This window comes from Myxocyprinus asiaticus, chromosome 16 (genome assembly GCF_019703515.2).
Source record: "Myxocyprinus asiaticus isolate MX2 ecotype Aquarium Trade chromosome 16, UBuf_Myxa_2, whole genome shotgun sequence".
NCBI lineage: Eukaryota > Metazoa > Chordata > Actinopteri > Cypriniformes > Catostomidae > Myxocyprinus > Myxocyprinus asiaticus.
Window position 1 is genome coordinate 28,964,486 of NC_059359.1, and position 16,593 is coordinate 28,981,078.

Consider the following 16,593-nt stretch of genomic DNA (forward strand, 5'->3'; position numbering starts at 1 on the left):
GCCTTTGATCTGCTTTAAGGGGGTCGCACACCGGACGCATGTGGCGGACGACATAGCGCATTCTAAAATTCGAAACAGTTGTTTTCTATGAATGTACGCACATCGGCGCCACTTGGCAGCTGTCGGTGGTGCCCAACTGCGACTCCGGAGGCTGCTCAAATTTCTAACGTGCCACAGAGTGCAACTCGCATATTTTCCATTAAATTCGATCCAAATCATTATCAAAGGACATAGGTTATTTACTCTAGCCTTGTTCACTCTTGAAGAAGGGAAAAAACTTGGTACCTTTGTGTGTACTGTCTGTCACCTGAAATGCATCGACGTGCCCTGTGTTCGATACCTGTGCCATGTCCTAGCCATGGCGCGACAAGGTCGCGCTTCTCGTCAGGTGTATTTGACAGTTTGTCTGAGCATCTAGCTAGCTAGCTGTTTGTTGTACTGTAATGTCTGTATGACCATCAAAATTCCAACTTCTATTTTAAAATTCAAGCCAACATCAAAGTTTGTCTTGACAGACTTTACTTATCTAGTCTCCTTTTTTCCTGAGTTACATCTGTGAAATAGTTATTACTTATTACTTTTTGATGGACAGAATTTTGAATCAAAAACGCCATACACATTTTTAGTCTTTTTTGTTTGTTTGTCTTCTGTACAACCAGTTGAGGAGACTGCCATACCATTACATTTTGTTTTTACATTATTGTGGTACAATCTATTTTAGATAACCCTGCGCATAAATAGTTTGATGCTTTACAGTAAATGTTGAATAGATGATCTCTTCCTATCTCAGTGGATGGTTTTAATAAGCTGCAATGAAGAACAAACTTTATGCTTCAAGTCAAAATATCGGCTACACATGACCACAGAGAGACCAGAACTATGTAGAGTCATGGACCATGGTTGTTTGATTAGTGGGACAACAGCTGGAAAGTTGGACTCCACCACACATATTTAAATTGATCCACTGAATCCCAGAACAACACTAACCTGACACCCCTTATTGTACCTGTGTTTGTTTAACATTTCACATTAATCTTGTCCTATATAAAGTGGAGCGCTATTTCAGTAAGCCTTCCAATATATTAGCTCAATGCTCTGATCATGTCAGGTGTTATAATGAAGAAAGTCATCACAACTCCTCAACATGTGTTGATGTGCACATAAGGACATTGATTGTGTAACTTGAGAAGTGCATATAATATAAGTAATGAGTCAAGAGAGTAAATGCGTCACCAAAACAAAAAGAATTTTATTACACCTTTTAAAAACAAGTGCATTTCTATGTACATAATAACAGTTTGTTTGAGGTAGAGGCACAGTATTTGTGTATTCCATATACTACATCTGATGAGCGTACATTTCTACACCTCATCCTCCTATCTGACTCTCTGCATGTTTTGAGAGAAAATGGCATTGCACCTGAGAAAAAAATCTATTGTGCATTACAGTATTGATAGCTTCAGTATTACCAGCAGAATATGAGAAACATTAAATTACAGTAGTCCCAAAAGGTATTTGGACACACTTTTACAAAACACTTGTATGACAAATGTATGAATTTCATTGTATTAGATCACAAATATCAGTCCATTTTTTTCTTTCTATTTTATCTATCTAATGCAATGACATTCTTACTTTTTTCACTCTTAAGTGTGGCTTAAGTCTCTAAATACTTTTTGGGGCTACTGTAAGTAGTCTAGATCTGATTGTACATAAAAAAATAACTGTTAACTGTTCTTTCGGCTGCTCCCATTAGGGTATGCCACAGCAGACCATCCGTGAGGTAATAACTAAATTAACTGGTTTTATTCAAGTAAAAAATATTAACATTACTGAATTAACCTGAATACATTAGGTTACACCAACAAAGCTAATTTTAAGGGTTAAATCAGTTAGAAAGAGCTTCTTAAGGTAACAATAACATGGTTTCTCTTTTTACACTGTACTGTACATAGTTTACACATCCATTTATTTTCTCTATTTCTCATTGCATAATACAAGTGCTCTATAGTATTCCAAAATATAAACATATATAAAAACTCTATATACTGTGTAAAAGGTACTGTTTGAACTTTATCTCTCCCTCCTTCCCAATCTTTCTTTTTCTCCTTCCACCGCTCCTCTCTCTCGCAAATTCTTGGCCTCCTCTTGTGCTTCCTGCTCTCTCCACATCTCCTCTTTCTCTGTTTTAAGTAACCAAGGTCCCCCAAGGTAAGACAAAATCTCATCAGGCCCAGGACGGAGCCAGGGGAGCGGGTGCAGCAGCTGCCTCAGCAGAGTTAGGACTAGTGAGCTTAAAGAGTCAAAATTAGGGGGCACCTCTAAGTCAGCCTCCTCACTGTTACCTCTCTCCCCCAGACTTATAAAGTCCTCTGCTTGCTTCTTAAAATTTTCTCCCTCCCTTAGCCCATTCTGTCTCCTGGTCCTTTCCTCTGTCTCTTTGGTTTGATTTAACCAGTCTCTGTACTTGCAGTAAGAGGGGTCATCAGAAGTGCTCTCTTCCCAGGGGAAGCAGGTAGTCAGTAGGCAGTATATAAGGATCCCCAAGGCCCAAGTATCCAAACTGGGCTCCACAGAAATCCAGATATCTTCTACCTCCTCTTCCCCATTCACTCTCTTGGCACCTTCCACCTCGGGCACACAGAAAGGGGAGTTGTACCACACAGCACGGACCTGAGTCCCCTGCGCCCTTGCCAAACCAAAGTCACCCAGTTTGACCCAGCGACAAACACGGTCACATAAGAACACGTTTTCTGGTTTGATATCACGGTGCACAAAGCCCAGAGAATGGAGGTGTGACACAGCGCCACTCAACTGGGACATCACACGCTGGGCACACTCTTCGCTCACCCCCTCCTACAAACACAGAGAGAGAGATGATGAAAAGCTGTGGTCTGTATTAAACCTGCAGCTCAGTAGTACACTAAGTACTCTCATTAGATTGCATTAATGTATCAGGCTGATGACAGGAACAGTTGTTTTGGCAAGAGAATGAGAACATGGGGATATCAGAGAACATGTTCGTGCTGGAGTCCTTATCGCCTGAAAAGACGTCACTGCAAAAAATGCCCCACATATCATATGCGTCATACTATTTTCTGTAACAGTGCTAGATATACGTGACCACTGTCCCAAAAACGTGTCCATTTGTTGTGCACTTTTGAGAACTTCCTGAGTGAATTGAAGGTGAAGTGTGTAATTATTTCAATGGTAAAATACTATCTCTTACCCCAGCTTAATTTGATATCTATAAGTAAGCCATTTCTAGGTTGATTGGTAAACACTGGCATTTTCAAAATGCTTTGTCTGTTTAAGCATTTCGGCAAGCCCAACACAACAACATTACCTCAATCAGTGGGTTGAGTTTGGGGCGGGACTACCTATTTGTTGACCAGTGTAGACTGGGGGAGATTTTGCGAAACCTGTTTGTAAACAGAGATTATTTATGCAATGACGTTTTGGAGACGCCAGTGGTGCAAAACTGACACACTTCACCTTTAAGTTCAGTAATGCTTAAAGGTGTTTAAAATATGCTAAATCTTTGCAAAAAAGAATCTAAAATCATGTCAGACTGAAATTAGAAGTTAATTAAGTCTGTTCCATCCACTGACCTCTGACACAATGACATCATACAGGTCGCCATAGAGACCAGCCTCCTGGGCGAAGACATAGTGAACAGGCGTGGAGAAGAAGATACCCACAGCACGCGTCAGAGAGGGGTGTGTGCAAAAAGAGAGGGAGAGATTGTATTCACGCAGGAAAGCATGGAGAGTGGTGGAACAACGAGGGAAGAACTTCAGAGCCATTGGGGTTCCTGTAAGTTCACAGTTTGAAGTAAGTAAATGGTATCCTGCTTTGTTTGTAAGAATAGTATGGAATGACTCCAGGTGCGTACTAGATTATGCTCTCTATAGTGCATAGTGCCAACATGTTCAGGTATAATTTATGTTTATGATAACTGTCCAAACTGTCCAAAAGTGTATCAGTACTGACCTCTCATTTTATGCACAGCCAGCATCACCTTGCCATATGACCCCTCACCCAGCTTCTTGATGACTTTGAAGTGCTCTGATGTCACCAATGATGTCATAGACTGAGCTGTGAGGTAGCACTGCTCATCCAGTTCTTGAGATGCAGTCTGACAAGAAAAGGATAGTTATTCTTCCAAAGATAATTTCCAATCAGTTTTCTAAGTGAAGCCTCCACTGATGTTTTAATTGATGCCACCTTCGTCTTTGTGAAATGTCAAGATTTGAAATTAAACTACTCATCCCACAAAAACAGTGTGTTATCCGAAAAGTATTTAGTAACTGTAATCTGTTTACTTTTTAGTCAAAAAGTAGTGTAATACATTACATTTTAAATTCTTGTAATTAGATTACAGTTACTTTCAAATCATTTAATTACTTTTAAGTACATTACTAGGGTTAAACATATTTCTAAAATAATATTTATGTAGAATACATTTAAAACAAGAAATATGTTTATATGTATGTTTGTTTTTGTTACTGTGACATCTGAAAGGCCCCATAATGAGTCATTGCAATGACAAACATGTTTTACTGAGTGTGACTTGTGTGTAACAATGAATGAGGAAATATAGATATTATTTTAATTCGTTGAGCGGAAAAGTGTTTTAGAAAGTGACTTAAAAGTGAAACAATTAGTTACGTGATTAAATTTGAAATTAAGTTGTCAGTAAAGTAATCTGATTACAATTTTAGATAATTAGTAATTTGTAGTGGATTACTTATTTTGAGTGACTTACACAACACTGCACCTAAGCAGAGGACAATTTTGATGAAAATGACTGACTGACTGTGCATTATTCCACTCAATACAGTATCGACTTTATTGGAGTGACTGTTTGCACTTGATGTAAATAGCACCTACCACACAGCGTGGCTGTTTGCATGCTAATAGTCTAGTAGAAACACAGAAATTGAAGACAAACAGCACCCATTAGTGTTGCTGCAATAGTGCAGTGTGTAAAGATGGTGTGTATGTGCTTTTTCATGCGGATGACCTGGGTTCTACATTGTAAAAAAAAATCCTGTTGTTTTTACAAAAACAAAACAAAAAATTATGTGGTTGCCAGAATAATTATGTAAAAAATACAGTAAAAATGTAAACAACTTTACAGAACAACCTGTTTATTTTACAGTTTAAAACTAATTTACATGACCATGATGGCACAAAATTCTGTTAAATTTACAGTAAAAAAAAACTGTCATAAACTTAATATTAACCTTCTGAAACTGTAAAAATCTGATTTTTACTTCATATGGTATTGTTAATCACCTTAAAAACTACAGAAGAGCACATGATGACATGAAGTTCACCAATAGTGGCTCTTCCAGGAGCAATGACCAATAAACATGTAGAGATAGTGCTCAGTGTGAAATTTAAATAATGCAGTAAACATTAACTAAACTACATCAAAAATAAAACAGAACCAATGTACATAACTGATATTAAAAATAAGAAGAAACATAACTATTCCCATAAAATATAATGAAATGTAATGGGTCACGCAGGGAATTGTGGGAAGGCCGATTATTGTTTTTTACTGTAATTTTAACAATAATTTACTGTTAAAAGTACATGTACTCTCTTGTTAAACAATGTACATTTTTACCATTAATTACACTGGAAAATCATACTTTATACATCTAAAAGATGTCATTTTCACTACATTTTATTGTAAAAACTACTGTATTGTCTTTTAAAATGTATAAAAATTTTTATACTGCATATTTTACAGTTAATATTCGTTAATAAATTAGTGTTTTATTTCTGTAGCATTTTTACATTCTTTTACTGTTAAAATTACAGACAATTTTACAGTGTAATCTTCCTTTTGTCCCACTTTTTCCCATCCTGTTTCCTGTCTCCACACTTAATGTTTACTTTAACACTACTAATAATAAATAAAAATGAATATAAAGGTTGAATTTTTCGAAATGATTTGGTCACAATAAAGATAGAGGAGTTGAGAGAATGGTTTGATCTGGTTAAAATTAAACATGATTTTATAATAATAATATTGTAGTAACCATTTTCTTTTTTTTCTTTTTTTTTTTGTGGAAGACATAGTATTGACCATGCTGTTACTACAGTAATATGGTGTTAATATAGTAACCATGTTTTAACACAAAATACCATGGTAATATTATGGTTACTAGTAAAACCATGGTTATTTTTCATAAGGGAAGGTTAGGGTTAGGTTTAGGGGTAGGGGTTGGTATAGGGAGTCTGTGAGACTCTAAGTAAACACAAAAAACAGGCTGCTGTGACTTAATTAGGGGTGTTAATAGCATCTAACACTATTTGCACTTAGTGCAAAGAAGATGGTTTTGGTTGCTTTTCCTTTGCTATATTTTATTGATTTGAGCTGAAATTATTTTATTATTTGAGAAGAAATAATAAAAAACAACAGAGTGCTACAAAAGACATGACATTAGCACAGTTAGGAAATCGGTGGCCTGTGACTACGGTCAATCTTACAGTTTAGCAGTCATTATACAAAAATGTTTTACCGCAGAATACTGCGATTGACCAACCAGAAAGTATTCCAGAGAGCGTGCAATAAAAATAGTTGCATAACAGTTGAACCTCCCATCTGTCAATACCTTCCTCAGCCTTTACTTTCCTGTCAAGCAGATGATGGTCAGACAATACCATAAGCCCATTAACACCTCTACGACCCTGAAATAGCTAGGGTGCATGCTGCAACTGCATTTTTACATAACACAAAGCAAGCAGGTCATATTTACATCAGACACTGTATATTTATCAGGGACATTTGTTGATTAGAATTCCTAGGTGTGTGTGCATCACACCTGTCCATGCACATTGCTGTTCTTTTTATTTTTTTGACAATGCATCCTATGCAACCTTTACTTACACCATGCAGCTTAAAAAATCCCGCAGGAACATGTGTTACTATCAACATCAGAGAACATGGAAATATTTGGTATATTGTTACCACTTTATAAGCCTTATGGGAGTCTATGGTGTCGGCTGAATTGAGTGGTTGTATGGTGCCATTGCTAGGCACTGAGAACAAAACCACCAGAGCAGTCTTTATCTTACTGATAGATGTCTCTAGCAGTGGCCTTTGATAACATGCCAGGAGTGGAGTGCAAGCACTCGTTACATTTTCCATGGAACCTTCATACCTTCATGTAATTTACAGTAAGACTAACAATGTTGATGTTAAAACATAAGAGTGGCCTCCATGTATTTACAAGGTATTCCCGAGCATATGTATAGTACTTCTTAATGATGTCACTCATTCATCCCTCGTATTACAATTTTTAACATTTTTCTATATTGCTCTTCAACTGTTCAAATCAAGCTTTATATCACAATTATTTCGGTATCATTATCACAATTATCATTGTTACTGGTGTACAGGAAATACATTTATGTTTACATTAAACATTTCTTTTCTTTTTTTTTTTTCATAAAACCTAATTTATGGATTTGTTTTTGTGATTTTCCTTTGCAACCTTTTTTAAATGGCTGAAGAATGTCTTTGACTGAAACATTTCTATTTACTGTAATAAAGTTTTGCAAGCTATGACAACATGCAGTACTCTTTCAAAACTTTCAGACATAAGTGCCTGTGTCACCTGTCTGCAACCACTCAAGTGTGCGTGGGGTTTATTTTTTCCTTTGCAAGTATATATCAAATTCTGCATGCAGTGCATTTTACTGGAATTATGTCGTTTTTTTATACACTATCATCCTTTTTAACCACATTCTTTACAATTCAAATTCAATGACAACACTTTCACTATGTGCCAATTTTGCAATATTTACAATAGCTTTATTATTCGGAATGATTATTAATTAACCTGTTCATTTGCAATTGAATATGTATGGATTTGACAACGGAACACAGTGCTCTTTCTGAGTTCTTTATAGTATGAAAATATGGGATTTGAAATATGGTGCATTAAAGGTCTTTATTTAAATTTATAGGGAAAAAACTGAAATACAAAAAGGATTTAGTTCTGTAAAGATGCCTTTCACAAATCTATGATCATCTGTTTGTGACAAAATCACAGCGTTTATTATTGCATGCATACAAGCAGACAAATTATACTTCATGATAACATTATCTATTGTCTAATCTTGTGAAAAACAAGAAAGTGCAGTCACTGTTTCTAGTAATAAATTCTTGTTAATGTGTGACATTAAAAGGAATTTCTCTGTCAAAGAAATTATAAGAAATAAACAGTAATATTTGACTCACAGTCATAGTCCACTGCTGAAAGTTCTCTCAGGAAGTCTTGGAAATAGTATTTTTTTTTCTTTCTTTCTTTTTACTCTCACTTTCCCATCTGTACAGGAGTGACTACTGATTCTAACTGTTGTTTGCTTGTTATCAGCGTACAACCGAGATCAAAAAGTGTTTAGGAATCTATAGTTAATCAGATATGTGACAGTGTAAGTGTGTGAGTGTCAGCTCCTGATCCTATGTGTGGGGTTTTATATCTCTGCTCTCTCTCTCTCTTGATCCTTAATGAATCTAACAACCCTCACCCAAGCGCAGCACCTTCCTCTGTCCTCTCTCTCTCTCTCTCTCTCTCTCTCTCTCTCTCGCACTACCCTTTCCACAATCCCTCCAAAATTCTTTTATTTGTTTTCACCCCAGATATCCATGTACTACAGCTGTGAGGTATGCTGCCTGTCTCTCTCTCACACACTCTTTCATTCTCTCTCTCTCTCCTCCTGCAAGTCAGTGCTAGCATTCCAGTGAATTCCACCTGTCAGTCAGTCTGTCTTGCAACACCCTATTCTGTCCCTGTGGTTCCCTACCATCTCTTTCCTAATCCCTCCTCTCTCACACTTTTTATCACCCTCTGTCCTACTACCACTATCACTGTCGTACTCAGCAAATTCTGCTACTGTGCAGAATACCAGTTCCAATCAGCAGCTCTGCAGGATTAGGTGAGACTGAAAAAAAGAACAAGAGGTTTTCCATTTTACGCTCTAATTACTCCTAAGGCTCTGTGTGGTATCCTGAATTCACTCTGTGCTCATTTGTTGACCAGAGTAATTATAGTTTTCAATTTTTAATTAAGTTTTTATTTCTATTTTATTTTCAATTTTTCTTTGAATTTAGGCTTGTTTTTGTTTATTTTAGTTTTCACTAGTTTATTTAGTTATATATTTTCTAGTATATTAAGCTTTTATTTAGTTTTGAAAGTTTAGCGCTGCCAAAGTTAATATATATAATATCATTTAACAGATTAAATTTGGCCATCTTAAATTATTAAAAGCAAAGATTAATATTATATATATATATATATATATATATATATATATATATATATATATATATATATATATATATATATATACATTACTATTATATATACCTATAATACATATGCTGTGTATATATAATATAATATAGATTATTTTTATATATATAATACTATTTCATGACTCCAAAACTAACTATAAAAAACTATTAATTTAAGTTTGCATTTTTTTATATAAAGTACTTAATACTTTAGTCATTGAAGTCATTTTTTTTAGTTAGTTTTGGAATCATGAAACAGTATTTTAGTGTAGTTTCAGTTTTTCCAGTAAAGTTTCTATTAACAATAATAACAGTTCATATCTTATTTATGCACAGACCTCTTTTTAATCAATACATTTGTCTCCTCCTTTGACTGCTCCCTCTTCTGGGTCACTTTATTGGAACTAAACCTGCATATTCTACCATCTGCTTGACAAAACTAACAGCTGAAACCTTGCAGAACCTAATACAGCTATCCTCTCTATGACAAACCCCTGCTCCATGCTGCCAAATCACATTCTCCCTCTCTAACTCTCAGTTTCACCTCTGTCTCAACTTTCTCTCTTTCTCTCTCTCTCTCTCTGCACTCCTCAATTCACCCGTTTCTACATTTTACCTTCTCAGAAAGATTTCCTTTGATATCTCAAGTATGACATGGCTCCTGTAAGTTACATAAGTCAAACAATCCATATTATTGCTACCATGGTCAGTTCTGTTTTTCCTGCTGCCATCGTAGTGTTCTCTACATTGTAGTAGCTGTTACACTGCTCTCTGCTTTAAAAAGACTTCCAGCAGTCCCCCTTGTCTCATCTCCATTCATATTCTGCACTGCACCTCTGTCTATCCCCTGATGTTCAGGAATGTCACATGTATGTCCATGACATCATATTTAACATAGTTTAACATGTTACTCAATACCCAATATACCCACACAAGCACCAATTTGCACTTGAAAATATCGATAGATGCTATTTACACTAAGTGTAAATAGCAACTGTGACAAGGTCTCTGACTTTCTTCTCAAGGAGCACTGCAAACACAAACAGCTGTTAGGGATAATTTCCCACATGTGTCAATCCTTACCCTTCTTCTTCTGGATGCCTCGCTCTCCACAGATGTCGCTTGGTCACGCCCCCATCACCACAGCAACAAAAAGTATGTTCTTACACTGAGTGCAAATAGTGTTAGATGCTATTTGCATCCCTATTTAAATACTAACATACAGTATACTGGCATCACTGCAGTGTGTATATTATTAGGGGTGTAACGATGCATCGATCCATTGACCATGATGTGCGCGGGGTCTTTGAAGCCAAATTGTGCTCTGCTATCTGTGCGGCGTGCGCACGCGTCAACCAGGCTACCCGTGAAGTGCGAGCTCTATTGACAGGATCGTGCAAGCGGGTCAACCGGGCACTCCTTAAAATGTGAGCTCTCGTGACAAACGCAGAGCGGCTCACATGGGTGCATGTGACCCATTTAAATTTTACATGAGAATTTGCTATTTTAAAGTAACATGGAGAAGTTCAACCATGTGAAACATTTGACAACGCCGACATACTGAACAGCACTAATGAGAAACACCTGCTCAGCTCCAGCATCAGTTATAAGACTTTACACATCTACACATCAACACCCTTACTAACATTTATCCCAGTTAACTGTAACAGAATTTTCATTACAACTGTGAAAGTTGTAGCCAAGAAAACCACTGATAGTTGGAAACAAGTCATGGGTATGCAAGTATTTTGAATTGGATTAAACTGACAAATTAGCTGTCATCAAACGAGTGATGATCACTTGTGTGTGACTTTATTTTTTTATATTATTTATCTGTATAATTGTTCTCAAAATCTGAAGTACCTTATTTTGTTGTGGGTGTCCCAATGTGTATACAGAGAGCTGAATAAAATAATCAAATTATAATTTGGTTGCATTTGAGGGCAAAAAAATAAATAAAAAATTTAATTGATTGTGTAAAATAGGCACATAATATTGATCGCAGGCCCCTGAATCGAATCATATCGTGGTAGACTTTGAAGTATCGGCAAATATCGGATCGCAAGCTGAGCGAATTGATTCAAGATCGTTTTGTGATTAAACGTCCGATACACCCCTATTTATTATGTATATTTAGAGTCCCACAGACACTCTGGCTGTGTCTCGTTTGGAAGGATGCGTCCTCCGGAAGTCGCATTTGTCGGCCGCATACGTCATCGAGGCTGTCTCGTTTCAGAAAAGCGAGTAGGAAACTTCGAATGCAACCTTTGAATGCGACCTTCTTTCAGGGGAATTCGGAGGATACATGAGGTGTATCCTTCGTAGGCACTCACAACCCACAATTCTTTGCTTCAACGGAAATGTCTAAAAAAAAATGTAAATATGATGTTCAAACGCAAGTAATGTTAATTCCCAAGTTGAAGTACCTCAGTAGATGGGTGCAGAGTATATAATATGTATAATTATATTAATATGTAATTAAAATAAAGTATTAGACTAAAAGTACACCTGTAAAATCTATTTTCTTTTCTCTTTACATCATTATAACTCTCCTAAAATGTACCTCATACATTCCCTTCCAGAGGGACTTTGTTCCCTTCTCACTCAAAGCGCTCACGCTTGTTAAAGAGTGGTGTGCTGTCATAGCAATCATGTTATGTTCCGTTTCCGTTTGTCCTACGAAGGCCGTCTTGTTTAAATGAGGCTTGTTTAAAGGAGGACACTCGGTATACTGCAGTCTTCAAAGGACGTGTCCTACCTAGCATGCAGCCTTCCAAACGAGACACAGCCACTATCTCACAGTCGCCATTGTTCCAAGGACTCTTATTTTGAAATAGTTTTTGTCTAGTCCCCAAACTACTTTTCCCAGGATTCACTGCCCTCTTCACAGCCACCTGTTCTCCATTCCCTCATCAGCATCTTGTGTATAAATACCCTCTTGTTTTGTTCCATCTTTGTCAGTTCTTGTTCGTTGTTCGTAGTTGCATAGTTTATGTTACCTCAAACGACTGACTTGTTTTGTAACCTTAGTCATCATCATCTTCTATGTATTCTCATCTTCTTTTAATTGTGGATTAAAAGCACTGCTGCACTTAGATCCTGCTCTCTCACCTCATCTAAACGAAACGTGACACTCTACACCAACCCCTACCCCTAAACCTAACCCTAACCTTACCTTACAAAAATAAACCATGGTTTTACTACTGTAACCATAGCATCACCATGGTATTTTGTAGTAAAATCATAGTGATCCACAACATTAAACATGGTTACTATATTAACACCATTTTACTGTAGTAACATCATGGTTATTTGCATTAAAACTATGGCCAAAAAGCATGGTTACTACAATATTACTATAGTAAAAGCATGGTTAATGTTACCTGCATCAAACTTTTCTCTCAACTCCCCATTATGTCCAAAATAAATAAATAAATAAATACATACATAAACCTTTAAATTCATTTTTATTTATTAATATATGTAGTATTAAATGAAATATTAAGAGTAGAGACAGGAGACAGGATGAGAAAAAGTGGGACAAAGTGGGGAATAGAACCTGGGACATCTGCTTGATAAAAACTCATTCACACCATCTTTAGACACTACACTGTTGCAACAACACTTGGAGATGCACTTTGGCTTTAATTTCTGTGTTTCCACCAGACTACTGGAGTGCAAATAGCCTCGCTGTGTGACAGGTGCTATTTATACCTAGTGCAAATAGTCACTCCGTTAAGGGCATAGTGAATATAAAATTATTTCATTTGTATTCACTAATCAAATTTGGAAATTGCTCTCCATAGTTATGTCTGTGGACTATCCCTTTAATAAAACAGTTTTATACATATCAACAAAATAATTTCTTGTAGAGACTTCTAGTGTATATTTATTGGTACTCACCGAACATAAAGTGAGTTTTAGTGTCAGCACAGCACATGGAAGGCAGACAGTGTTGCGCAACAAGATAAGAGACACAATTTTTTTCAGTACCATTCACAAGCCATAGTGTAGAAACTAGAGTGACAGTAATTTTTAACATTTTTAGCATGAGTCTACGCAGGGCTTCGTCATCGTGTTTTAACTTTTTATGTTGATTTGTCAAATGTCATGATGAAGACAGGCACACTCATCCAAACCTCAAGTCTGTTACATACTGAAAATAACGTAACATTACTTCCAAAAAGGTCTGAGGCTCTTGAACATACAGACACTTCCATATCAGAACCAGCACTTGTAGTCAAATAAAGACCACAACACAGTTTGTTCCATTTTGCCAATGCAGTTCCAACTGAACTCCTTTTCATAAAAGAAAAACAGCTGGAACCAAACACTAACTACAAACAAACCTTTGTGTCTTGGACCCTAAACCAATAAGTGCCTTTTTTGAAAACTCTTGAAATGTTTACTTAAACCTTATAGAAGGATTGTATGCTGGTTGGGCACTATGAGCACCCAATATGATTAGCATTAGAAACAGCAGTGCAGTTACATGATTGTGACCCTTTCAGGTGAAACGTGGGCAGCAGGTCTCTCGTGGTTTGTGTGGTTTTGACTGGAGTCTAGTCCACATCTGATCCGTTTCAGCTTGCAACTCACACAGGGAAGCAGCAACACGATTTTTCCAATTATCACCGTGACAGGGAGAACAAGTGTCAACACAAAATTGGGTGGCATGTAGAAGTGATAAGACTCCTCCAGAAATGCCCGCTGCCAACCAAAAAGCAGGGCGTGGAACGTGGAAATGAGCAGGGTGATATAACCTAGAGTGGACTGGATAAAACTAAACTCTCACCAATTAAGGGCATTGTGGTTCGAGGGAATGGATGTGATGGCCAGCAAAGAGAGAAGACCCAGGCCCATAAAGCCAAAGGAAACATACATCTCCACCCTCCAAACTTCCTCTTCGTTCCATGAGTTCTCTATGTTTGCATGTATCTGTTGATAGGCCATGTTGAGCACCAGGTATCTCTCTGAGCATCTTATGGGCAGGCAGAGGCTGTACAGCACATGTATGCAGGTGAAGAAGAAGCTTAACAAACCGAGCTGTTTGCGGCTCTCCAGCCAGCCCTCCAACCAGTGGGGAAAACGGCGGTACTTTGTCCCATAGATGAGCTGGTACACAGCAGCTAGCTGTCCTGCTAAATACACTAGTGCTAACAGAACTATGGCCACTCCTGTTCACAATCTCCATAGGAATATTGTAAAAAACTCTGTCTGGTCTTCATATAAGGATAGATAATGTCTCGCACAAAGGAATAGGCAAAGAAGAAGATGGACAGGGCCACTGCAGTCAAAACAGGCCCTTTCCAGGATGTGAAGAGATGTAAGGGCATGTTCTCAATCTCTTTGGCGGAGGTGAGGGCGCCCATGTCCACAGGGATGAAACTGAGCTGACGGGCCAACTCAATAAGCTGCTGTCGAGCGTCCACTGAATTACTGCAAATATAGACCTGTCGACTGGGGTCTCTAGGTCCTGACTGCATGGCCCATGATGAGATCACATTGAATCCTTTGACCACAATGGATTCTGAGAAAAGGGAGGCTAAGTACTCTGCATTTGATTCTGGATACTGGTTCACCCATCTGTTATTGCTGACATCCACCAGTATTTTCCCCACCAACAAGTGTTTGATGTCCCAGAGGGAAGAATAATGCTCTTTTCGAATGGCTAGGAACACAATGGTGGCCTTCCCCACTGCATCCTCATTATGGGTCACATCCACCACGTGTGGGAATGATCTGGCAGCCCTCTTAGGTTGCCGGCTCCCCACTACCATGTGAAACCCGCTGCGGAGCAGCCGGATGGCCAGGCTTTTGGAGAAGTCCTCAGAACCGATGATGGCAACTGTGGGCTTACTGGGTCCCTCCTTGGACCCATTCTTCAGCCCGTTCGACAGGATGCAAACTTTGGTACTGGCTAAACTGCTTCCCAGCAGGGAAATGGAGTCCATTTTCAGGCCTGAAGCACCCTGAACAGGATCTAAAGAAACTGAAAAAACTTAACATGCTCGGACTGGAGTGCTGCTTATATTCTGGGGCGTAGCCAGGAGTTTTTCACAGGGGTGGCTGGGCAGGGGCCAGCGATCAGTCTGTGGTGGCACATGGAAAGCAGAGGTGCGTGGATACAAAAACGGAGGAGAGTGGATACAGTGACACCCGGGACAGAGAGGTGCGGCAACCTTGGTGTGCACACATGTTCGTGTGCATTTGTGTCTATTTGAAAGTATTTTTGTAAGATTTTTTTTAAAGGGTTAAAGGTGCATTCAGTAATTTTTTCCTCATTAAAAAAGTTTAACTCCTAAAGACATGAATTGTAACTCTGCAATATATTTAGGAAATCATGACTATTCACATTAGAATGAAGACTCCAGTCATATCAGTAATCTTATAAAAGCTGTTTTATTCTACATGGAGAGTGTCCGCACATGGTGGATGCCATGTTAGAATCACATGAGCAGCCAAAAACTACTCACTTAATCTCAGTAACCATACTGTTAGTTGACACTTTCACTCATTAAAATGAAGTAATCATGGCTGACTGTGAATACTACATTTCTACAATGGCATTTGAAAACTATTGATTTTAAATGATGCTACAAGCCACTAGGTGTCAGTGTAACACAGTCATATAAAAGATGTAATAGTAAAATGTCTTATAGAATTATTTTTATACCTGTTTTTTGCCTATTTACTATTACTGCATTATAAATACTGTTCTACTGTACTATAAATCTCCACTTTCACTTTCGAATTCTTTTTTTTTTTTTTTTGCCACCTATTAGGCAGGGAGGAGAATTTATGGTTAAAAAGGACTTAAATATTTATCTGTTTCTCACCCTCACTTATCATATTATCATATCATATAGCTTCTGAAGACATATATTTAACCACTGGAGTCATATGGATTACTTTCATGCTGCCTTTATATGCTTTTTATAGCTTCAAAGTTCTGATCACCATTCACTTGCATTGCTGAAATATTCTTCTAAAAATCTTTGTTTGTGTTCTGCAGAAGAAAGAAAGTCATACACATCTGGGATGGCATGAGGATGAGTAAATGATGAGAGAATTTTCATTTTTGGGTGAACTAACCTTTTAAAAAATTAATTGTATTCTATTGACAGCTAGTTTCTCCTCACGACCGTCACCTATAGTTTGTTGTTGTTTTTTGTAAAAAGCGCTAAACAAATGAATTTGTATCAAGTTGAAGATGTTTCTCTTCAGGTTTATACATCTAACATTTCTCTAATAATGGGTAGAAAAAGTATACA

General features: G+C 37.5%; 1 protein-coding gene and 1 pseudogene across 1 annotated transcript; both read right to left on the minus strand.

The window, feature by feature from the left end:
- Positions 1-1,225: 1,225 nt before the first annotated feature.
- Positions 1,226-8,492, minus strand: LOC127454144 (serine/threonine-protein kinase SBK2-like). Its single transcript, XM_051721132.1, has 4 exons — positions 8,264-8,492; positions 3,994-4,138; positions 3,612-3,814; positions 1,226-2,856 (listed from the first exon to the last, which is right to left on the minus strand). Exons 1-4 carry the CDS (start codon positions 8,267-8,269, stop codon positions 2,074-2,076), a joined length of 1,137 nt encoding a protein of 378 aa, XP_051577092.1. The 5' UTR covers positions 8,270-8,492; the 3' UTR covers positions 1,226-2,073.
- A 5,315-nt stretch (positions 8,493-13,807) lies between these two features.
- On the minus strand, positions 13,808-15,309 carry LOC127454239 (metalloreductase STEAP2-like; annotated as a pseudogene).
- Positions 15,310-16,593: the final 1,284 nt, after the last annotated feature.